Here is a 24,164-nt window from a genome sequence, read left to right on the forward strand (position 1 = left end):
AAAAGAAACTTCTCTTCGTTGTTGTTTTATGTACCTTGTATATACACTCGTACGCGTACACTGTGTTCGTCGTTGTAAGTTAATTTAAGAAAAAAAACTCACAATGGTTTTTTGAATTTTTATACTGGTTAATTGACGATGTAATCGGAAGGAACGATTGAACGATGCGTCGTTTGACGGAATGGACGTAGCGTAATGTTTGACGAAACAGACGTCGAAGCTGTTTTGGAAGGATTCCAGAGCATTGTTTCATTATCGCGACGAACGGTCGCGTCATTGTGGCTATCAGTCATCGTTCAATCGTTTCCGTACGTTTTTGTTGCCAATTTTTCGTTTCTTGAACGTCGCTGGTCGGCTGTCTTCGTCGCTGTCGCCTGTGTCGACTTGCGTCACTGTTTTTTCCTTGAAGGTCCTTTGCACGGGAGGCAGCGTTTCCGCTTTCCCGAATACCGGAAGCTGCATTTGCTTGTGCTGCGGTAGCTGCAAGTCCACCGGTTTCGTTTCCCTGAAACCAGAGAATAAAGAATGTGTTATTAGGAAAATATCGACATTGTACTTGACCATTTAAACAGAGTTGATTTCTGATCAAATCGTGTAATCATTTTCTCTGATAGGTATCGATTAAGAATTTATCGAGAATAAAGAAACTTGTTCCTCGTATATTATGTATATTAGTAATTATTTCTTTAATCGATACTTACGTAGTTCGAACAGTTTGCCAAGGACCGTAAGGATGGGATTTCTCCGGAATGCTGTAGTCTCTTCTGTACGGCCGGTTCTCCTCCTCTGTCGTTTCTACTTGATCGTCAGCTTCGTCGTTCCTTGGTCGTTGTGTGTCTCTGAGCTTTCTCAGTTCCTTCAAATGTTCCCTCTCGGCGTTGGCCCGTTTCTCTTCAAGAATGTCAGCGTTCGCAACCGCTTCTTCCTGCTCCAGTTGCTCTAGCAACGTCTCCTGAAGAGCTTGTTCCTTTGCCTCCTCTTCTTGTTCCGCGAATGTCAGATACCCCTCTGCTGGTGGCTCCCACACGGACTCTAGGGTTTGCAGAAAATAACAATGTCGTTACGAAGAAACAAAAAAATCACCAAAACGGAAAAGTTTCTTTCTAAAATTCTAACGGGATATCTATATAGCGAATAAAAGGAAAAACCTATGCAGTATTGTTAGAATTGGTCGTTGAAATGACAGTGGTCGGGTCTTTTACCCTATTGGAAAAGTTTGTTAGCTGTTTCGATCTCTGGACGTACCGTTGGTCTCGATGTGCCAATAATAAGTGTATCCTTCGGGACTGCGAGCCTCGTACCAAAGTTTTTGGACTGGTTTCGAGGGACGATCGTCCTCGTGGCTTTTCTTCCCTTTACCTTTACCTTTGTTCGTTTTGATCTTTCCCGTGGTCTTGTTCTCCGTTCTGTTGTGTTGAATTCTGGGATGATGTTCCGGTGTGCCTCGCGATAAAGTTGGATCGCAGGGGTCGATCTCCTGAGAAAACTGAAAGGTTCCGACACCTGAGCGTATCTGACGAAAGTTTATCGCACTCGTGGATAACGAAACATTAATCTCTTCTAAGGTGAACGCGAAAGTTCTGCTTACCTGATAGCTTTTACCTTTAAACCTGGGCACGGTTTCTGGGGCGGCCATCGGCATGCGATTGTAATTCGGCGTCTGAAACGATCAAATTTTCGAGAATAAATTTTTTCATCATTCTACACAGAGAACAGTAAATACACACCTCTTTCGTTTCAACCCTATTCTTCTTCTCCTCGATTATCCTGTCGGCGGTCATGTCTCTGGTGTTGTTCTCGACGTCTTTCAAGTAAGCAGCCATGGCTGCCTAAAGCGTTAAAATATGATTTCCTTTAGTTTCTTAACTTCGACTAGAACATGCTCCATAAAGAAAGGGAACTTACGCTTTCCATCTTTTTAATGTCTTCTTCGATCTTTTTATTCTGTTTTGCCTGCTTAGTGCTATTTTTGTGTATCTCTTTAAGTCGCTTGCTGACATTCTCTTTGTGTTTCTTGCCACCTTCGTGAAAATCAATGCTAGGTTTATTGTCGGCGATCCAACACTTACAGAAATCGCAGAATTTACGACCCTGGGATTTCCAATAGTCCGCCCTGGAACAACGAAACCAGATAATACATTTCGTTTTCGTTCGCGCAGGAAAAACGGGCATTTCTCTCTTTCCTTTTCCGTTAAATATTTTTAGTTTACAACAATGGCCGCATAACGAGCACACGCGTACCACGACGCGAGATTGTAATTGGAACGGGAACGAATGCTAATTGAGCGTATCGGATATTGAAGCGAAAAAACTAATCTTCGGATTCGATTCTGGTTAACTGGAAACCATTCCATAGGCGCGAAACGTTGCACCACGCTTCTAACTGGACAAACAAATTTAATCCAAGTTCTACTAGCGCGGGAAAAGGAAAAATTATTACAAACGATTAAACTTTCATTATTTATTAAATCTTATATTAGTTACGAACAACTACCGTCGATAGCCAGAATTTTCTTTCGTTTATCGGGAACCAATATCGACAGTGAACATTCATTTTAATAATAATTTCTGGCACCGTTATTCTTAATCGTCGATCATTAATCAGATTACGTTCTGTCCAACTCTGATCGACGACCAGCGAGCCTGACCTTTCGCGACTAGATGCTAAACGACGATATTGTCGTAGCTTTTTCCTCCTTTTCTCTATTCCGCAAACATCTGTGCGATTTGTAAAACGTTGTCGCTCGATCAACGCTTTAAACCTTGCTCCGCCGATGCACGCGATCGTAAATTCACAGCGTAATAAAGGAACGTTTATGGGGGTTATTCTGGCAATACGGTTTCAAAAAGTCAATAATAAAGAGGATTTGTTCGAACTCGTAAAATTAACCAAGCTGTAAACGTTCGAAGTGACCCGTGTAGCGCGAGTATATTTCCCCCCAAATGTCACTAGACCTCCACCTTCGTTGGCTTCCGGTTTCCTCTAGAGTTACGTCCTACGTACGTCATTCTAACAAAGTCGCCAGTCTTCGATAAAAACTAGGCACCGATCGTGATGGAATCTCGTCCTTTATTTTGAGATGACGAATAAAACGGAGACGATTCTTGATATTGCGAATTTGCCGGTAATTAGACGAGACACCGACGTAACCTTGAGATATACTCGACCTCGAAAAATCGTGTCCCAGCCAGGCGATACTCTACTGCACGTAGCTGTAAAGACTGCCCCTGAGTGTTCACGATGCGAAAGAAAGTCGTTTTTTTCGCCCATAAAATACGTTTTCACGACGCTGACACTATTAATCGTTGCTCTCGTCGATACATTTTAAAGGGGGATGTTTTCCCACCTTAATTCCGAACACCAAATCGTTTCTTACAAGGGATGATGGGTACATATTTATGTACCATATTATGCTATTTTTTGTCGCAGTTAGCGAAAAATAGCAACAAGTTTTTCTTTGGCTGAGCCAACGAGCACGCGTGCAAAGTTTCATCGGAATCAGCGTCCGACAGTTCGCGATATGTTCCCTCGTGAGTGTTCTGTCAATATGGCGTCTGAAAGAATTCCCCGAGTTGAAAGAAAGTTTACCCTGTGATTAAGGTTGTTTGCGGAGTTGTAGATTCTATCGATAGGATCCCTATGGTTGTGCTTAGTCTTGTACACAGTCGTTTCGGATGAAAAGAGTGGATCTCGTTAATTTAGACGGGGTGTGTTCACCTTGCCCTTCAATAAACTACGTTAAAAAAAGACGCGACTATTATTATTCTATCGTGCATCCACATGGACTTGATTTTATTTTTGTTGAACGGTATTCAGACGACAGTTCCACCTTCTTGCTGAAGTCACTCCCGCAGGGATCTAATTAAAATTACGGATGATACGCGTCTCGTCTTTTCCAATCTTCGAAATCGATGTCGCGATACGGTTAGAAAAGACAGCGACGCACAAAGAAACGAGCGAAATTATTCTCGTTTGCTTTTAGCAACAGGTTCGCTCTCCCGATGGAGATGAATCGATAACGTCTTGGTGGCTCCTTACGCGCACAAAGGAATCACAAAGCGGAAAGTAGCACGGATGGTTCGACGACGATTGCTATCGTGCGCATTTCAATCCGATCCAATTCCATTTTCCGCGCGAGAATATTAAATTTTGTTCAGAAATCGCTGCGATCCTTTTCGTTCGAACGACTCGCAGGCTAAACGGTAGCTTCGCGATACGGTAGTTGGCTTTCAAGACGAAAAAAAACGAGTCCGCCGGTCGATTCGAATTCGACTTGAAGTCGATTCGGACGCGATATATCGAGAACGCTGGAGCCTCGCGTTATAGGCTCTCGAGGCGACAGTGGCAGGGGTGGGGAGGACTCCGCGCGCTTATAACCGGGGAAAAGAATCCATCGTATAAGCGGGTACTATTGATTGCTCGATTTCTGGTGATCGTTTCGGTTTCGCTGGCGTAGAACTCGTAACTTTAATACGCTCGACGTCACGAATCGATGTTTCCATCGTTTGGCGTCGCCGAGGGACACATCGACGACGATAAATCGCGCGTGCCGCGTCAATTCCCTGGAAAGGATGGGTTAAAGACTGTGAGGCTGTCTGTATCGTGGGACGTATGTCGACAGCGACAACACGGGTGTTGCCTCTAGAGTCCAGAGTTTAGACAGCGGGGCATCCACGGTTGAAAAGAGAAGACGCGAATCGTGGATCGGGGAAATCACAACTGTCCCAACAACGCCGCGCTCTATTAATAATAGAGTACGTATTAATAGCGACACCGTTCTATAGATAGGTAGGAGGGAGAGCTGCCTAGGTTGCAAACCTATTAGATGTGCATCGTAAATACGGTTCGACCGACCTCGTTGTATCGCGAGTATTTCACGCTGAACGGGCGGGACCATTAATTCTTGCCGTTCGAGGGGAGCGACGCGCCCCAAACGCATCCCTTCCTTCTTCTCCACGATCTTAGGACTCCCTCAGCACGTGTACACACGCTGTAATTAAACTTGATCAGATTTCCATCCCTCCCACTCGAGGGAGACACGTTATACCCTGAAAAGAGGAAGGATCATTCGTCGTTTGTTCTTGGATCTTCTTTTTATAGCTTTGCCCCCGAAAACAAAAGTCCCTAGGGGGAGGGTACGATTTAGGCAAGCGTATCCTGTACGAGTACTTCGGTAAGGGTGATCGTTTTCCGTGACCAAACGCTCTTGGAAAAGGACGATCATTTCGACTAGTCACGGGATCGTCGTTTTCGCGACGCCGAGTAAATGGTGGTTGCGCGCTCCGTGTAGGCGCCATTAAGCTGGTTCATGTTCGCATCGGGTAAAAATTCTCCAGACTCGAGATCGACAGCAGTTCTCGGCGGTCGGTCAGACTCTGCACGCGAATAGAACTGTCAGACACGATACCGTTCGTGGTCGGCCAACGCCGCCGTATATTTTCGTGCTTGCTTTTTGGCACGTACGTTCGATCGGGACACGCGTTTGCATCCAAAACGGGTCGAATCTTTTCCCAACGTCCCCGCGCGACATCCCGAGAGTTCGTCGAGTGACAGAATGAATCGTTTGTTGGTAACAGATCGTCGTAAGAAATCCAAAGTTGACATCGTAATTTGTCAATTTGATATACTTGTTTTTTATTAACTCTTTGCACTCGAAACGGTGATTAATAATAATTAATTCTAGCACCATAAGCTTTCTGAACGCGCGTGTATGAAAGTTCGAGCCAATCTTCGTTATTTTTCGGAAGGTTTTATCATCGCGTCAAGAAAAGTCATTTCGAGAAAAATGGCTTTAAAATTTTAAGTCGTATTCTTCGACGCGCCATAACTTATTCAAATTCTCGAATATCGCTATAGAATTTTAAAGATGCCAAGGTTTTAGAGGGTGCAATTAATAAAAAGGTCGAGTTCGAACGAACCGGATATCAATAACGACCTTAACGATCGTTAAACCAAAGCGTCTGACTCGCCGTTTGTCTTTTCCCTTCGAAACTGCCAACCGTATCGAGTGGTTGCAAATATTAGGGCAAGTCTGATTTACGTAATTAATTTAGTTTCATTTTTGTTCGATGGATTTATTCGCCGCAAAGAAAGAAAGTAACTTACTGGTAGTAAGTAGCTTGTGGATAGCTTCGAGTAGTTATTCCTTACGCAGTCTGACCCAATACTACTTGCACGTATGGTCTTTTTTGGTACAACACATAAAAATACGACGTACTAGCTATTACCCACGGTTTCGCCCACGTTTAAGTCGTTTTTGTCGACAGTCCCCCCCTCCAAAGATTTATTGAATGTTTCACAGTATTAAAAAACTCGAGGGAGAAAGTAATAAAGACTAATGGAAATTCTGTCATTGACTAAATAAACCACTTTTATTTAGAATAAAAATTCACCAACTTCCGGTCCAACCCAATATTATAAAGTAAAGTGTGATTTATTATAGTACCATCCATCTCTCCACGATTATTTAAACACATTCTACGCGACGAATTCCCAGTTTGCGCCAGATTTTTCCCCTAATCGCCGTCTATTATCTTCGAATAAAGTGGCGCTCATCTCCGACTGGCAGTTCGAAGTAGGAAATTCAAACGTCGAGGAATTAGCTTGTTACCGGGCAGAAATATCCCCGATAAATTTCGAGCAGCCAGCCAAGAACAATTGGCACCTATGAGATGTAATTTCCACGACGATGTACGAGGCACGCCCTTAATTTTACGCAACGATTTATTTTTAGGCGGTGAAGATGCACGGGTAGAACACGAAGCGTGCCTTCGTGGACGTCGTTGACGAGCATCAAACTTCTTCAACCCCGACTGAAGGGTTGGTACGTAGTTAAAAAAATCGGGTCATCTGTGAAACAATAAAAATACCTGCGTATTTATCGCGGATCGACGATAACTCGTTCCTCTGCGGATTACGAGCGAGTTGACGGTTTTGTTTGGCTTGGCAGCTGTCTGACGTTTAGCGACACACGGTTGTTTTCCCCATCGATCGTTCGCGTAAATATTTTTAACCGATTCACATCTCTCAATTTTGTAACCGTTCTTCCTTCCTGTCGCGTACACGTGTTTAATAATAGTATCATTTATATCGTCGGTGCTGTCAACCAGCAAGTCGAATACAATTTCAACGCGACGATTATGTCCTCGGTTCTTTGATATTGGGTTGTCCATAAACTTTACTTTTGCAACTGGAACTTTGAGCAGACCTCTAACGAAAGCCTGAGATTGGCTTTATTTTAACCCCACCAAGTAATCGTCTCGAACAAAGATTTTAACACGATTTTAAATTTACGCAAAAGGCTGTCGAAATTGCACAGATTAATTTTGGTATAACAAACATCGCAACAATGAGGAGAGCCTCGAAGATCAGGACGGTCTTTTGCGGACTTTCCTCCTCGACGATCGCCAATTTAGAGATTCGATCGGAGCACATCCACGTACAACGCTAGGGAATCAACTATTTCCAACCACCTGCGATTGGGAGGCAAACTGGATCAATGGATTCCGCACGAGCCGACTGAACATCAGCGAAATTAACGTTACGAGGTCTGCTTGACGCTACTGTTACGGAATCATGATCCATTTCGGGAACGTATTGTGACATACGAGAAGTGGAAACGTCCTGAACAATGGATCGCGACGCAACACCGAAACAGTAACAGTCAGGAAGACTTAAAAGACATCGCATATTGGATCTTCCTCAACGTTTTTCCAAATAAAGTCCCAAACACGCAACATAGTTGCTCGTAATCTTCGATAAGCAGGAGGATCGATTGCAAATAAACGCAGTGGTTGAAAGAAATAAAATACCTGTTAACGGAAGACCGATCACCGTGGAGATTGAATCGCATGAGGGTCAGTCGAAAAATGGCGTTTCTTCTGAAACGTTATCGCAGTCGGAACGGTTCATGCTAGATCGTTTTATAGCTTTACAGGCAAACGGGAGGAAAAGGAACGAGTCGTTCTAATTTTACCATGGAGGGTTGTAAACACCTTCCGGCGAGACGCGTGTTACCGCCTCGAAGGGGGAGACGTTTCGTAAAACGAAACTAAACAGCTCCCATCGCTAGGACTACGACCGTGCTTTAAACGTTTCGCTGCTTAACGCTTTGACAGCCGCTGTCACGTGCATGGAATTTTACCATTTTACTCGCCACATCGTTCATTTGACTATCGAGGCGCGGCCATTGAAGCGTTTACTTTAAAACAGTTTGCCCGTCTTTGATGGGCCAAACTTTTCGTCTCGATCGTGCAATTTAAGCTGCAAAGGGGTTAACACGGATGAGTCGTGCGCGTAACAAGTATCGCGAATATCGTTTACAAGCTACGAAGACCCTCAATGTCCGTGGAGAGCCTTTGCGCGAAGCCAATACGCGTACAACGATCATAGATACCGAACGTGATGCAGCATCGGCCGATATGGATTACCCCTGAGCAATGGAAACACTGACAACGGCAACCCGATGACCGACAAACGACCACCAACCGTCCAAGGCAACCCTCCTCCTTGGCTATCGAATTAAACTCGAATGTTTTCTTCCGAACAAATGATGGTTTTAGGATTGTTTGAAAAGGATTTAGAAAACGAGAGTCTTGGTTTGATTCGTTGTCTATTATTCGTTTTAAATCTTGTCCATCTTTGTTTTGAGTTACGCTTTCGGAGTCCATTTAGAAGGACACGTGCCCCCCGACAGCTCGATACATAAATCCTAGCCGTCTCCTGGAGACAAGTTATGGACGTTGATGATACGATTCCATGTATTTTTTTCATCCGTACGCCACCGTTCTGTTTTCCCTTGATTCGCGGCGAAATGTCGAAAAAGAGTCACGCTAATGGTTTACTTTCATACCAGACACGCTTCTCTTTTGCTCGGCGAACGATATTTTCGGAATATTTTCGCGTCAGCATCTGCGTTTCTTTACGCCGCGAGCGAGGTTCGACGATCCCGATCAACAAACAGCCGACAGCTTCCGTTTAATGTTCGCTTCGTTGTTTCTTCGAATTCTTTCGCGATATTATGAATCAGTCAGCTCGATCTATCCAGGATGCGAGACGGCGCGATAACGTAACCGTGAAACAACGACCAATGATATCCTCCGCGAGGACATCCGGCATCGCGAGGAAACGTTTCCTCCACGAGTTGTTCGAGCTGAAATGCCTCCATGTTTAGGGCATATTGTTATTGAAAAACAACAATGCGTTGGGGGTGAATTGAACTACTTACACACAAGGTTTGCAATTTGTTACATTTTTGGAACATTATGATTGCAACCATACATCAATATGAATCTCGTGTCACGAACAACAGATATGTTCCTAATTGGTTCGAGCGAAACATAAAATTAGGTTAACGTTTCCGTAGAGCGTCCAACAAATTTATTATAAATCAAAAACGCAGTTTTAAGAAAACTTGACAAGGGATAGGTGTAGAAATTTTTTGGCGAAATTAAAAAATTTCAAATCGTTCTGGAAAAATTATTTTCGTTTGCAGGGGTCAATTACAATCATTTTTGGTCATTAGACATATCCCCGAAATCCTATCCACTTTCGAGAAAAAAATTCGAAAAGGTGGGAAAATTTTTCGACGAAAAAAAAATTTTTCAAATCATTCTAAAAAAATTATTTTTGGTTGCAAGGGTCAATTACAGTCATTTTTGGTGAATAGACATACCCTCGAAATCCTAACCATTTTTGAAAAAAAAATTCCTTACCGAAAATATAATTTCAGACCAGAAATGTCTCTCCATAATTTCGAGCGTATCTTTAAAACGTCATAGCTCCTGAACGGATTGGACGATTTTTGAGTTTCAAAATGCAAACAACGTGTATTTTGGTGTAGAATATGGAGAAATTCTAAGAAAGTTTGAAAAATTGTTCCTTAACCTCGTAAAGTGAGAAAAACTCCATAAAAATGGTCCAATTCCTCTTTTTTATCACTTCATACGTAAGTATAGTCCAATTATCTGGAATTGCCTCAGTCCCGAGTATGCTGGATAATCGTAATTTTACCGTACCAGGTTTGGAAAAATAAAAAAAATAACAAGAATATTTGATTTGCGTTAATCTCGTTCCATTAACTCGTATATGAAAAATTTGTGAGTTAATCCACTTTAGCTCCGACGACCTCGTATAATTTTAATTATCGCTGCGAGTATTATTAATGAGCTCGCAAAGTCTGGGGTCTAGACGTTTAAGAACGCGTCAGAGAGTAATATTTAACGCGAGGAAGATCTGTTTAATCGAGATTCATTCGTTATCGTGATTCGACGACGTTTCCCTCTTATAACTCAAGTCCAATGTAAGTTCTGTCGCGAACCGTGTACGTTTCATAGTAAGATGTACGATCCTGTACTAAATGCGTAAGGGACGTAAATCATATTAAATTGCAAGGTCGCTCGTCAAACGGTCGTATCATTGGCAATAAGCTTTGTTCCGAGCTCGTTTAAGCACAGGCTGCCAAGTCAGCGCGACCGAGAAACGTTCGAATCAACGATTTGCATGTCGCGCCACGTAATAAGAGCGTCGTCGATGAGATCGTGATCACGATATTCGTTCGAGTGGATGGAGAATCGATAGTAAAGATCGAACTGCTTCTTATTAATCTCCGGGGTGTTGGCAGTTTTTCAATTAAATCTCGTAGATTTATGCTCAACTTCTGTTTAATGTAATTTTTCCTTCGTCGTTGTTTCGATTATTCATAATTCCATAGGTCTGTTGTGTACTCTTTGCTCGAAGAGGGTTTCTAAAGACGACGGAAACGTATAATAATAAATATACAGGGTGTTCGGCCACCCCTGGAAAAAATTTTAATGGGGAATTCTAGAGGCCAAAATAAGACGAAAATCAAGAATACCAATTTGTTCATGGAGGATTCGTTAAAAAGTTATTAACGTTTAATGTTCCGCCCGTACTGAATTTTTGTCTAGAAAGTGGGTAGGATTTCGGGGGTAGGTCTATTCACCAAAAATTATTGTAATTGACCCCCGCAACCGAAAATAATTTTTCTAGAACGATTTGCAATTTTTTAATTTAATTGTTAATAACTTTTTAACGAAGCCTCCATCGACAAATTGGTATTCTTGATTTTCGTCTTATTTTGGCCTCTAGAATCCCTCATTAAAATTTTTCCAAGGGTTGACCGAACACCCTGTATAGCAACAACTTCTCGAACATTGTCTAACGTAATGAAAGTTGCTTTAACGCCAATACATTAATGATCGCTTCAATTTATGTAACTCGGGGGTTGTTGAAACTCTCGCGGACCAGGTAACGATTTTATTACAGGAATTGTTTGGAACTCGAGCCCCTAGAGTGGCAAACAGAATAGCGGTAGTAAACGAGGAAGGAATAGATCGTTCAGTTTGAAAAATTTAAATTCCTACATTTTACAGGTTATCTTTATAATAATAGCATCGATGGATCGGTGAGGTTCTCCCAATTAAAATGAGTCCAAACACGATATGGATTAGACGATCGAAAAATCGCCTAAAAATTTCTCGAAGAATAATAAAATCAGCTGACATTTGGCTGAAGATTTTCTTTGGCCGATGGAGGGGGTTCGAACCCCTGTAGCGCCTGTTGTATCTGGCACCGCGGACGGAGGACATTAATCGAAGTAGATTGCCAAGATAAAAAGGTGACGAGAAGTCGCCGTTGAAAATTGTCTTCAACGCGGTAGCACTGATTAGCAGTTTGAATGGTTAATAATAGAGCAACCGGAGCGTCCTCTAAATCGATGAGAACGCGATACATGGCTGCGTGTTGCGTTTCTACATAGGGGAAGGTCAGTAAACATCTACCGCGTACTAATAATACATTTCCAAAGGACCGTGCGTCGATGCGTTCGCGATCCATGCGTTTCCCTTTTATCGGCTATAAATTCGGGGAATTCCAGACATCGTAAATCAGTAGTTAATTTTAATATTAATACTAATTTTATGCAACTTAAGATGAAAAAGATCAGTTACGTTGCAAGCGTTAGGTGGATTCTCTTAGTCACTTTTACGTTATTAATCCACGTATTATAAAAGTTACGTCGTATTATCGTTTGCAGTTTACGAAACGTGTGTGGTTGGCAAAGTGATAAGGAAGGGACTCTGCTGAAAGTTTAAGCAATTGACTTGCTCGTTACTCGACACATAAACAAGAAATCGGATAGTCGAACGCGACGTTTGTGAAAATATTTTATTATCCTTGATATTTCCTTACACGTCTGGTACATACGTAGAAATACATACGCGTCGTTCTTTGTAGAGGTACAGGTAGTAGATACGCGATATATAATGGACATTTGGTAGCGTCGACTAGATATGACTAGACTTAACTAGATTGGTCCTTCGAGGTAACAGCAGTGTCGGTGTCGCAAACTCGGTCGCGGCGGAGCTTAAAAACGTGTTAAGGAATAAGAAAATCCTTGTAAATTCGGTAGCTACACCCAGGACAATTAGAGTAATGCACGACTAACTTTCATAATAATTTATGTAAGTGATTCAAACACTGGTTGACGAAAGAAATAATCATGGAACATACAAACGTTTACTTTCGGTAATTTCTATATCTCTCGAAAAAATGGTACCAACGCATTCTTCGGACACGATAGAAACCAGCCCACTTTTAATTGACTAGATACATGCAATATTACATGATATGTACAATGCCCATAGTTGAAATTTTATAATAAATTGGCTATATGTAATTTACCTTGTTAAAAAAAGGAAAATTTGTACAGATATCATTAAAAGTTAGCCGTGCACGTGCGTCCTGTTTTTGCTGAACAAGAACCTTCCGTCCTTGGCGAATTCGCGCGACACGAGCTCCGGCACGCAAACGAACAAACGGTGACTAAATAAATAAATAAATTACAATAAGTAAATCGATAAACGACTAAATATTATACGCACGCGTGTCTATGTATACTAATTTGTCGGGATAGGGAGTAGAGTAACAAGGCCCACGGTGAAACGCGCGTTGAACTTTGGCATCGATGTTCTCGATATGGTCGTAGCGCGTTCCGTAAATATGTAATAACTAAATAGCGACCACAATAGGCAGTCGACCAACTACCACGTGAGAAAGTCTTTTCTAGTGTTCGTACAAAAATCGTGTGGTATCGATTTTCCCTACCAACGCATTTTGGACCCTCGATTGGTTAGTTTAATCCAGCGTTTCCCAACCTTTTAAAAATTTTAACGACCCCCCTCCCCGACCCTCGAATATGCTGGAACGTATCCCTGAAATTGATCGTCCCTCGAACGTCCCACGATGGGACACGCTGGTTCAATCGAAATCTATGCCGTATAAGTTCGGTCTTTACTACGAAGAAACGGAGGAACATTTGACAAACGTAACGATCGCGTTACATCGGCATTACATCGGTATTAGCGACCAAAGAAGCTATATAGGTTTCATGCGAACTCTCGTGGTATTGTCAAGCGGAGGCTGATCAACTCGTAATCGTCTACGAAGACATAGGAATTCGTGTCATTCCTCGCAATGCAGGTGTTTACGTTCTGCAACTCCCGTCGCGTTTATCCCATCATTTTCCTATAACCGATCTTCCGTAAGAGATTTATGTAACACACGCGATCGCCGAGCATCGATTACACACAGTGATTCTTAAACCTTTCGTAGCTTAACAATAGATTTACGGTACACGTCAATTTGACGCATTCAGATTCTAAACTTAACGTTATAGGACTCGTAAATATTATTTGTTAGCAATTTATGTTGAATTGAATTGATGTAATGATATGGATGTATCCTCTAATTAAAAGAAAAACTGCATTTTAATGCAACTGTCAACGTAGCGAATTATAATAAAAATATGCGTAACGAGTGTCCGTAAACCTAGTGTTAACGTACCATCTTCTTGCTTTCAATTGTTAATCGTCTCGACTAATTTTCGACGCTAGTTACCAACTAGTTAGAAATTAGAATTTGATAAGATTAAGAATCACCGGACTAACACGAGTTCTCCATCGCCTAGAACGGTAAATGAAAAACTGCTACTGTTGCGAGGATTGCGATTTCAATTTCTCCGATGCTATCAGTCTAAAATCAGGTACTTTGAATACTATCGCTTCACGACTCGTCCCGTCTACTCGCGACGAGTAAAGCCAGCTAATTCCCGCTAGCGTTCGATGAAATCACTAGTTCGATCTTAATTTGTCGAAAATGTGTTCTAATTCTTCCAATGTCCCGTTCGAAACGATTGTTATCTTTGGTAAAATTGATGTGAATTGCAATACTATTACGTTAATAATATAAAGTGTCCTTTGAGAGAACGAAGCCCTTGACTTTTTATCGATTAAAAAGTTGTAACGCCAGCGGGGATCAACCGTGTGAAATCCTTAAGCGTTAATTAACTATAGAGGTACAAAATAGAGCTAGGTTCGATAATTTCCCAACGATTCCGATGGTCTTGGACTGTACGCGCGTAGGATGCGTCCCGCCATTCCTATATCACAATGTTGAACGAACTGGAATGAAACGTAACGAGTAGGATCTGTTGTTTTTTTTTTTCCACGAACGGAGGGTAAAAGTAGAAGAAAACGGTTCCAAGGACGAACGTATAAGATAAAGAGTATCTAAGCCGATGCGAAGGAACAAAGCGGCGGAAAATCGAGGCGAGGCACAGTGGCCTGGGCGTTCGAGTTTCGCCAAAATTCTCGTCGAAATGGTCGTTGTCATCGTCGTCATCGTTGTCCTCGTCGAGGATCGATGGGCATCATCCGGGCGGCGTCCTCTTCTGCTTGGTCAGCTCCAGAAGTATCGGATAATGGAGATCGGGACAATACTCCTGGCTACGCTCCAACAACTCCAGATGCCTGGACCAAATCTTGCCATCGTAACGATCTATCTGTCGCGCGGTAAAGCCCCGTTTGACCGCCGCTTCCGCGAATTTTTGGAAAGTCGAGCCCCGTCTGGGCGCCATCACCAACGCTAGGCCGTCGTTCGCCAGGCAACCGTAAATCGTTTCCACCAGGTCGGAACGGGCCTCGTCGAAGAACAGACAGTCCGCGCACAGGATCACGTCGTACAGACTTTCCAGGACGTTGTTGGCCACGTCGTTGCCGCTTCCGGTCCAGCTCTACGTAAAAACGTTTATACTGGCACGAGGAATTAACCAAAAGTTGCTTTTCTTGCGTTGTTAGATGTACAGTAATCCCAGAATCCACCGAAACGAAATCATTAGCGTTTCGCTTATCCGGGTAATCCGATCGAGTTTACGTTCCATTTTCGATCAGCAAAGACTACTAAGATAAATATAAAAATAATAGAAAATAGAAATAGAAATATATAGATACGAGTTTCGTAATTTTTATTCGACTTCCCCGCGGTCCAATATAAAAACTGTTCGAATTGTTCTGGAGATTACTGTACGCCGAGAAAAATAAAGGAGTGGTCTACGTTGAACAGCCGGGGACCGGACGTAAGGTAGAAATGGAACCGGAAACGTCTGAATTAACCAGATCTCTCTGCATTACGCCGACTATGGGCGCCCGGAAATCCTATTCGTTCTTTCCCTTTCACGAAACGTGACATCCTGTACCGATTAAACCTAGAGTAGTCTGGTAGCGAACGATCTGGTAGGTCTCGGTCGACGAATATTTCTTGAATTTTTTGGACAGTCTCTATTTAAAAAAAAAACGTGCATCGTTCGTTCTTGCTTAAATTAGTCTCGAAGGTGGCCAGAACCTACCATATAGAAGCGACTACCGAAGGATTAATCGAGAACGCTCGCGGTAAAAGCGATTCGCGTCGCGAATGTCACAATGAGCTGGCAATGGTTCCCGCGCCACGCGAGATAATGCCAGAAGACGCGTTTCGACTGACCGTGTCGACGATTGTAGAGTGGAAGTATCAAAGGGGCCAAGTGCCAAATAGTTTTTTTTATACTTGGGAAAAAAAACATTTTACTTAACTTCCTCGGTCCTGAATTCTTGATTTAAAATTTTAAAAATATTTATAGTTCGTTTCTTCTTCAGAGACTCTTTTTTTACTCAAAGTTTAAACGTCAAGTTTCGCCCTAGTAATTGATCTCCCGAGTATTTCTTCTTGATCAGAACTAAATGATCGTACCTGGACGATCGTAAACTGGATGTATTCCATGGGTTTTGAACCATACCTTCTACATGCTTCCCTGAGCAAGATGTATGAGTTAATAATGGGTACCTTCGTTCCCCGGAAGAAAAGCTTCTATCATCGTTTCAATGTTTTTCGTAAAACGCAGTATAAAGCACTATATTGATCAGCAGTCTCGACAACCCCTATATTCTTCTTACAGTAAACCGTTATATTAGGTGTCTGACAATATTATTTACTCTTTCGCGACCCCTTCCCATTTCCTGGTTACAGATGCAGAACTCGAGGTACTTTATGCAGTGGGGGATTTAGAAGATCTCAGAATAATTGATTCTATACTTTTCTAAATATTTTCCGACCCTCTCGGAGATAATATTATTATACGATCGAAATGTACTGGGAACTGAGTCTTTACGAATTAAATTAATCGTTGGAAATATTTCTATGCGATTGCGATGCTAATGGACACGGTATAGTACTTGTCTATTAACTCAAAGTTATCGTGTCCCATTTTATCTGGATGGAAAAACACTCACCACCTCGTGGTTTCTATCGAACAGTGACAACCTCAATGTTTTCGATAATAAGTGTCATCGAGAGTACTTAATACTCATCGATCGTATTGAAAAGAATCTTTATTACAGAGGGTTATCGTTAATTCTCGCCCCAGTCCTCGCAGCGCTCAGTAACAATGGCGAGTACAGCCATCTGGATCTTAGTATTATACGATAGGGACGATACGCTTCGACAGAGCGTTAATTTCGTTTCACCGCTGCAGCTTTTGTTAATCGTTTGAAATACATATTCTTGTGAACGAAGGTACAGAGAGAATTTCAAAAAATTGTATACGATTGTTAGTCATTCTTCGATTGAAAAAATATTAACGCTTGAGTTTTCTGTTTATAATTCCTAGAGGGTGGGATTCTCGAATTTTTTGTTACCCGCGGTGGACGAGAGACTAAAAAATATTTGGAAAAGCATAAAATTAATTACTCGGGGCTCCCCTAGATTTACCACTGCACGGAATACCTCGGATTCTGAATCTGTAATCAGGAAATGGAAAGGGAACGCGGAAGAGCAAATAACAGTGCAGAAACCTAGTATGATGGTCTGCCGTACGAAGAATATGGGGTCTGCCAGCGCTGCTGATCACCATACTTCTTGATATTGCGTTTTACGAAAAATGTTGAAACGGCGGTGGAAGCTTTTCTCCCGGGGAACGAAGGTATTCATTATTAACCCAGACATCTTGCTCGAGGAAGTATGATGAAAGAATGGTTCGGAATCCATAAAAGACGTCCAGTTTAGGAGATAACTCGTGAAGGAACGCGTAAGAAATATTCGTCAAAGTACAAGATCACCGAAACGTGGGCGATCTAGGTCGGAGCAAAAAGATATACTTAATAACAATTGGTAGATTATTATTTTTCTAGATAGATCTATGTATGTAAATAATTGAAACGCGAGCAAGATCCGAAATGTGTTTAGAAGCGGAGTAGCCCAACTGTTCGATTTTGGTCTCATCGAGATTTAGCCTGGTAGCCGGTTATCGACATAAGGGATGGAATTATCGAGTAATTACTAATATTTCAGGCATATCGTTAGGAACCTGCGACGCTATCAACTTACAAAAGCTCCGAATCTGACAGTTGGGATACTTCCCTCGTTAGTGTTTAATTTAGCGTGAAAGCAACCCCTGGTGGAAATTTAGACGATCGCGCTCGCGCTCGCGCGTGCGAGAAAGTGAAGTCACCTTAACTCGGAGGCCGTTGGGGTGCGGATTCCCGAACGCCCTAGCTTGCGTGGCCCTTCTGAGCGCTGTTGCGGCTTTGGCCCACTGAACGACGCGGCACTGGACGAAATCGGCCATGCCGTTCCTAGCGACGATGCAACGGACGTTGTCCACGCTGGTCACGTTGCCGTCCGTGACGGTGACGCCGCTGGGATCGCAGTACTTGGCCGCGATCACGCCAGCCAAACAGCTCATTCCGCCGCCGAGTTCAAGGACTCTCCTGTTCCGACAGATCTCTCGGTTCTTCAACAAATAATACGCCAAGCACTCCTCCGACGGCCAGACGCAAACGTTCCCGGTGTTGTTGAAGCCGATCAGCTCGTTGGCGGTGAAACTTTTCTTTATACGGCGTATCTGCACGCTGAACGGTTTGTTCTCCAAAATGGCGGAGTACTCGTGCCAGCCGTAGTCCGGATCGTCGGGCGCGTTCTCCAAACGATCGATCACCAACAGATCGAAGCTGGTGAAACGACGGACCGAGACTTGGTCGTCCCTGTCCGCGGTGATCGGTTCCTGCGAACCGGTCAACGCTTTCGCGAGTATCCGCCATCTTCGTTGCGCGGTGCTCCGTTTCCTTCCGCCGTTCTCGTCGAGAATCTCGTTCGTCGAGGTCCCGCGTCGGGCAACGATCTCCTCGGACATGTTTCGATCAACGGGTTCGTAATCTTCCCGTGTTCCCACCTGCCGTCGATTCGACGTTCGTTCTCGACGGCGAGCGTTCCATCGAACACGAACGCGTTCGTCGCCGCGATCGAGGAGTTTCAAGAGAGGCGGGGGGACGCTGTCGTGACGGAAACGGGAGTATGTTGCGCTCGAGGGATGCCATGGGGAGGGTACGGCCGGACGAGCGGCTCCATCGTCGCGCGGCTACACGTCGAATGACAAATTAAGCGGAAAGCGAAGAGAGCGTTCGGAGACGCGACGCGCCGGCCAATGTCGAAGCTCGCGGCCACGCGGCCGCCGTTTACTCCGCGAGGGTCGGAAACCGCCGAGTTGAGAAAAGCAACCCCTAGTCGCGGACTTTGGAAACGGATCTCCGGGGCTCTCCCACGCAACGAGACAACGAGACAACGAGAATGAACGAATGGACGAGGCGAGACTAAGAGCGCGAAGCCACTTCTAACTCGCGCCACGCGGATCTCGAAGCGTTTACAGTGCACGTTCCGCGCAGGCGCACGTCCTCCCTGAATCACGCACGCACACGCGACCCTTGCACCTCACCCCTGCCGCAGAACCGCTCTGCACTCCGGTGCCGCACCACCGCGCGGTGCACACTGCTCTGGAAACTGATTTTTCATGGACAAAATTCGAATCTTTTTTTTAATTTTGGTCCAAAAGGTACACTTACCTTACACAATGGAAGCAAAAGAGAAATGTTCATTACTAACAGTAACACTAAACAATATTAAGTATTACGTATCATTTGATTCTAGTATCTATCTCAATGGGTATGATTTCGTTGTCTTCGTTCTTTTATTCTTGTACGTTAACATTCATCATGGATAACGTGCCGTTTCAGGAGCACTTGAAAAGAAAACGTTAACATTGATTTATTCAAAAACGGAGAGGAACCGCGTCGAGTTACTTTGTAATTTCATAAAGGATCGCCTCTCGAACATATCGAAAAAATTTCATGGAAAACTTTGAGAGACGTCTAGAACTTTCCCCTCGTAAGCGATATATCGAAATTCAAACACTTAGCAAAGTTACAACGATGGATAGGGAAACGCTCGGTAACGAGCAAAGTCGAACAGTGCTTCGAAGGATTATGTTTGCAAAAATCCTCTGCCTCGAACTTGACGTGAATTCCCGTAAAATTCTAACGAGAGCTTGGATTTCGTTGTTTGAATCACAAATTGGAACACGGTCGAGTAAACGTTTTCCCGATAATTTGTGCGGAATCCGACGTCATATCTGTTTGTTGTATCAAGTGTCTTTTAAACGTTACGCAACCGGTGTATGCGTAATGTGTAATATTTTAGCCATTTTACTTGTCGTCTATTTTGCATTCTGTTGGGTAAGTTCGCAATTTCGTCCTCGTTAATCGTCGGTGGCCTGCCATTTTGATTTCGATCTTTCAAGTTGAAATCGTTAGCAAATGATAGGTTTGTTTTTCACGGAAAGCCAATGTGTTATACCTATCAGAGAGCCCTTTCTTCCTTAGATTCTATACTCGAGCATCGAATGAGATATTATTTATGCTAAAAGTCCACGCGTGCGTTCGGTTTTGCTCCTCGCTGTATATTCGAGAAAAAGCGTCAAAGCCAAGCGTCTCGTCGTTTCCCCGACGATGCTCTTCTCTCGGTAATGTGTCGAGACTGCGATAAAAAAAGCTACACCGACCGTCCAATATTCTGGAAAGCTTGTAACCGACGAAATTACGATCAAGAGTGAGAATTATATCGCGCGTGTGATATAATAATTGTTTCCCGATCAACGTCCGCGCAAAGAACGCTCGTTTCGTTGTTTTCATCGAGAATTAGCGTGTTTGATACTCGTCACGATAGCGTGCACGATTCGCGATTCGCCACGAACGATAACATGCTACGGACACTGCGGCAAAATCGTAGCACGTGTCATGTTTCTACAAATGTAATAAATATTGTGAAAAATAAATTGCTTCTTCCTGATCTAATTAGTTATCCACAAACTGTGATCTTTATGCGAATGCCCGCAAAAGAATGTTTAATTGGGAAAGCCCAAGGGGAAGTGACGTATTTCTTCTTTCCCGGAAACGCGCGATTGGCTCCACTTTTCATGGATGCTTTCCAGGAGGCTCCGATTTCGACCACCGTTAAATATAAGATCAATGTTGAATCAAGTACACGATAAGAAGCAATAAGGAAAGAGTAATAGATGTTAACGAAAGGTTACGTTTTTCACTCTGGTTTCCTAGTAATTTTATCACACAAAGGGTGTATCTTATTAGGCCGTAAAGAGGGAACTTTACTGGCACGAGAATAAATTTATTTGTCGTGGCGTTTCAGCCGTTGGTTCCGGTCCTTTTTACGGGATACACGAGTCCTCGAAAAGGAAAAATAAATACTACCGCGTATCCGAAAAAGTAAACGTAATTGTTCGAATAATGTTTGGTAAATTCAGTAGAAGTTACGTTACGTTCCTTTATTAACATTTTTGGATATAAGAATTTATGACATAGGCTTTAGTTTGACTTTTGTCCATGGACACACTGTGCATCGTCGCGAGAATCGAAATGTTTAACTCCGTTAACGAATGATCGATCGACGAACGCGTCGAAATGCCAATGACCGTTCCTCGACGACAGTGTCCAGTTATTTTCGTGCAAGCAGGTGAAAAGGAAGAATAAAATCGGCCCCTTGGCGTTCAAATTATCGACTACAGATTGCCTTGAAAAATGTTTGCGAAGGCAAAGTCTCGATATAACTTTGTTAAGTAACTCGGTATTGTTGAGTCGCCTCTTCGCGGATGTATCGACGCGTATGCCTGCCTATGGCACTTACATAACTGCAAAGAGGAAAAAGGAAGGAGAGGAGGAATCAAAGAGCGACGGAGAAAATCAGTTGGTTTATACATACATAATCTACTTTAAATTGTTTGACACGAATAGAACTTGGTGACGGTAATACCGGTGGTTTCGTTCGAGCGTGAAGCCGATAGCCTCTGCTTGCCAGGACAAATATAGATATTTCCGATTCTCCGGCGAAACGCGGACCATTTTGTACGATTACCAACCAACGGAACAATTAATTTTTTTCACATCCACCGCGACGCTTTCCGAATCGACGATGCATCATTCCCGCGACCAAAATATTTATACCTACACCGGACTGGTCAGTTTATCTTATTCGATCGCATAATGGTCACGTGTTCGACGCGTGCGACTGCAACGAATTGCACTTGTGCACTCGTACGTTTAATCCTTCGCATTCCGATAATTATTTCACCGTTTCGTTGAGACGACTCGACTTTGGAAGCGTTTCAGAAACACTGGCAATTTCATTGAATAGTCCTTGATACAAGCAGACAAGGTATCGCAGTATCAACGATCTCAGCATTGTTTATAAACACAAACGGAAGTAGCCGTGGCTAGTCAGATTGGGTAAATTACGCAAATCGCGGCTGGCTACCATTGCCAATCGACTGGGGAGATACACGCTTTGCGCCAAGATGCATTGTGCGTTTACAAACACTTTCGAGAAACAAATTCGAGGTGTGAAATTTTTCGACGATATTAAAAAATTTCAAATCGTTCTGGAAAAATTATTTTCGTTTGGGTGAGTCAATTGCAATAATTTTTGGTGAAGAGTCATATCCCCGAAATCCCACTCATTTCCTAGAAAAAAATTTGAGAAGGTGCAAAATTTTTTGACGATATCAAAAAATTTCAAATCGTTCTGGAAAAATTATTTTCGGTTGGGGGGGTCAATTGCAATAATTTTTGGTCATTAGACATACCCTCGAAATCCTACTCACATTCGAGAAAAAAATTCGACTAGGTACTGAAATTTTTAGACGAAATTAAAAAATTTCAAATCATACTAAAAAAATTATATTTAGTTACAGAGGTCAATTACGATCATTTTTGATCAATAGACATACCCCCGAAATCCTACCCACTTTCGAGAAAAAAATTCATTACTGGCGGAACTTTAAACGTTAATAACTTTTTAACGAAGCCTCAATCAACAAATTGGTATTCTTGATTTTCGTCTTATTTTGGCCTCTAGAATCTTCCATTGGAATTTTTCCCATGGGTGTATGTATAGTAACTGTATGAAACTTGAAATCAAAGATAACATAACAGACATCATGTAACTTGTATAAAACGACAGCTTGGAATGGGAATATCCTCTTAACTCAATCTCCAATTTCGCACTGGCTACAATATATTTAAATATCATCGAAAAAAATACATGACCCGAAGGTACAAAAGTGATCGATTTCGAGCGGATTCGCCCATAAAAGACTGCTACACTGTATAGTACAAGAGGTTGCTATCAACATGGTTGAAAGGGAGAGATGGGGGGTGGGGGTAGTTTCGTGCTTACCTTCGTGTGCAATGGGGGGGTATTGCGGTTCTGGCACATCGTCTCGACGCATTGCGTCTGATGTGATCGAAACTGGAATGTTTATCGTGATCCCCATACCCACAATGTTTCTTTCTTTTGAATAGCTAAAATTCGACTCTAGCCCACTGTGTGCCGTTTTAATATCGATATTGCTTCATGCCGCGTATCAATTAACCGTTTTATCGATGCTTATTGCATATAATCGCAAGAGCGACTAGAATGTGAATCACCGTTAAGATTTACTAGAAAACCGATCGAATGCAAATCATTCTAGATCGTTTGTTTCTCCCTGGCATACTTATTCTTATGAAATAGTTTGAAACTTGTATGGCTCATACGCAGTTAAAGTGCATAGCGCATGCATGCATACAATATAAATGAAACAGTACGATACGGTACGTTTGAGTGCTGATTCTCATGGGCTATTCTCTATGCAGCACACCTATCTAGAGAATATGACGACAATCAAAGGTGAAAATGTATCAAGACGCTTATTGTATCGTACAACGAACACGAATAGAGACAATACAATAGTGCAAAGTAGCATCGATACGTGTTCGATGTTTTAGAAACATTTCTCACGGTCGTCGATACGCAATCTCTTTGTCGCTTTCGATCTTCGCCAATATAACCAACGTCTATTCATAGCGTTGTTTAACCCGTTCAGCGCAACAAATACATTTTAGGTCGAAATAAAGATAAGTTTAAAAAAATTCTCCTTTACCATAGGAGATTAGCAAGATAAAAATTGTACTCACATGTTTTAATACTCGCAGAAGGTTTCTTGTTGTTTTCACATCACACACGAACAATGGGACACGATAGTTTATTGCCACAAAGTACACAATCTTCCGTTTCACCGCTAGAAAATCTAACCTCAAAATATTAAACTTTCCGTTGAAAATATTTGCGTGCTGATACGTTTGTTGATATCTTTCCCGCGTTGTATATCGTTTTAATGCAAACAACCGATGCTTGTTAATACAAACACTGCGTGGAACTAAATTTTTGAATTACAAGAGATTGAGTACTATGAACCACATAAAAAATAGAAGAACAGCTGATAGCAAACGCGACGTAAATGGTAAACTCACGCTATCTAGTGCCGAATAACGGAAACATGGACAACAACATCTGCAGCAGATGATCTTGTCACGTTCGTGACAGTGGTTCTTAATTTTTTTTTGCTATGAACTCTTTTTGGTACTCGAATAAAATTCATGCCAATTCGAAT

At 42.6% G+C, this 24,164-nt stretch overlaps 2 protein-coding genes across 2 annotated transcripts; both read right to left on the reverse strand.

The window, feature by feature from the left end:
• Positions 1-4: 4 nt before the first annotated feature.
• On the reverse strand, positions 5-23,996 carry LOC143345808 (uncharacterized). Its single transcript, XM_076773267.1, has 7 exons — positions 23,689-23,996; positions 1,906-2,113; positions 1,728-1,829; positions 1,589-1,660; positions 1,246-1,486; positions 702-1,032; positions 5-505 (listed from the first exon to the last, which is right to left on the reverse strand). Coding segments are annotated over exons 1-7 (1,176 nt in total). The 5' UTR covers positions 23,691-23,996; the 3' UTR covers positions 5-285.
• On the reverse strand, positions 12,177-19,134 carry LOC143345810 (calmodulin-lysine N-methyltransferase). The gene is made up of 2 exons (XM_076773269.1): positions 17,841-19,134; positions 12,177-15,092 (listed from the first exon to the last, which is right to left on the reverse strand). Exons 1-2 carry the CDS (start codon positions 18,519-18,521, stop codon positions 14,730-14,732), a joined length of 1,044 nt encoding a protein of 347 aa, XP_076629384.1. The 5' UTR covers positions 18,522-19,134; the 3' UTR covers positions 12,177-14,729.
• Positions 23,997-24,164: the final 168 nt, after the last annotated feature.

This window comes from Colletes latitarsis, chromosome 9, assembly GCF_051014445.1.
Source record: "Colletes latitarsis isolate SP2378_abdomen chromosome 9, iyColLati1, whole genome shotgun sequence".
Lineage (NCBI taxonomy): Eukaryota > Metazoa > Arthropoda > Insecta > Hymenoptera > Colletidae > Colletes > Colletes latitarsis.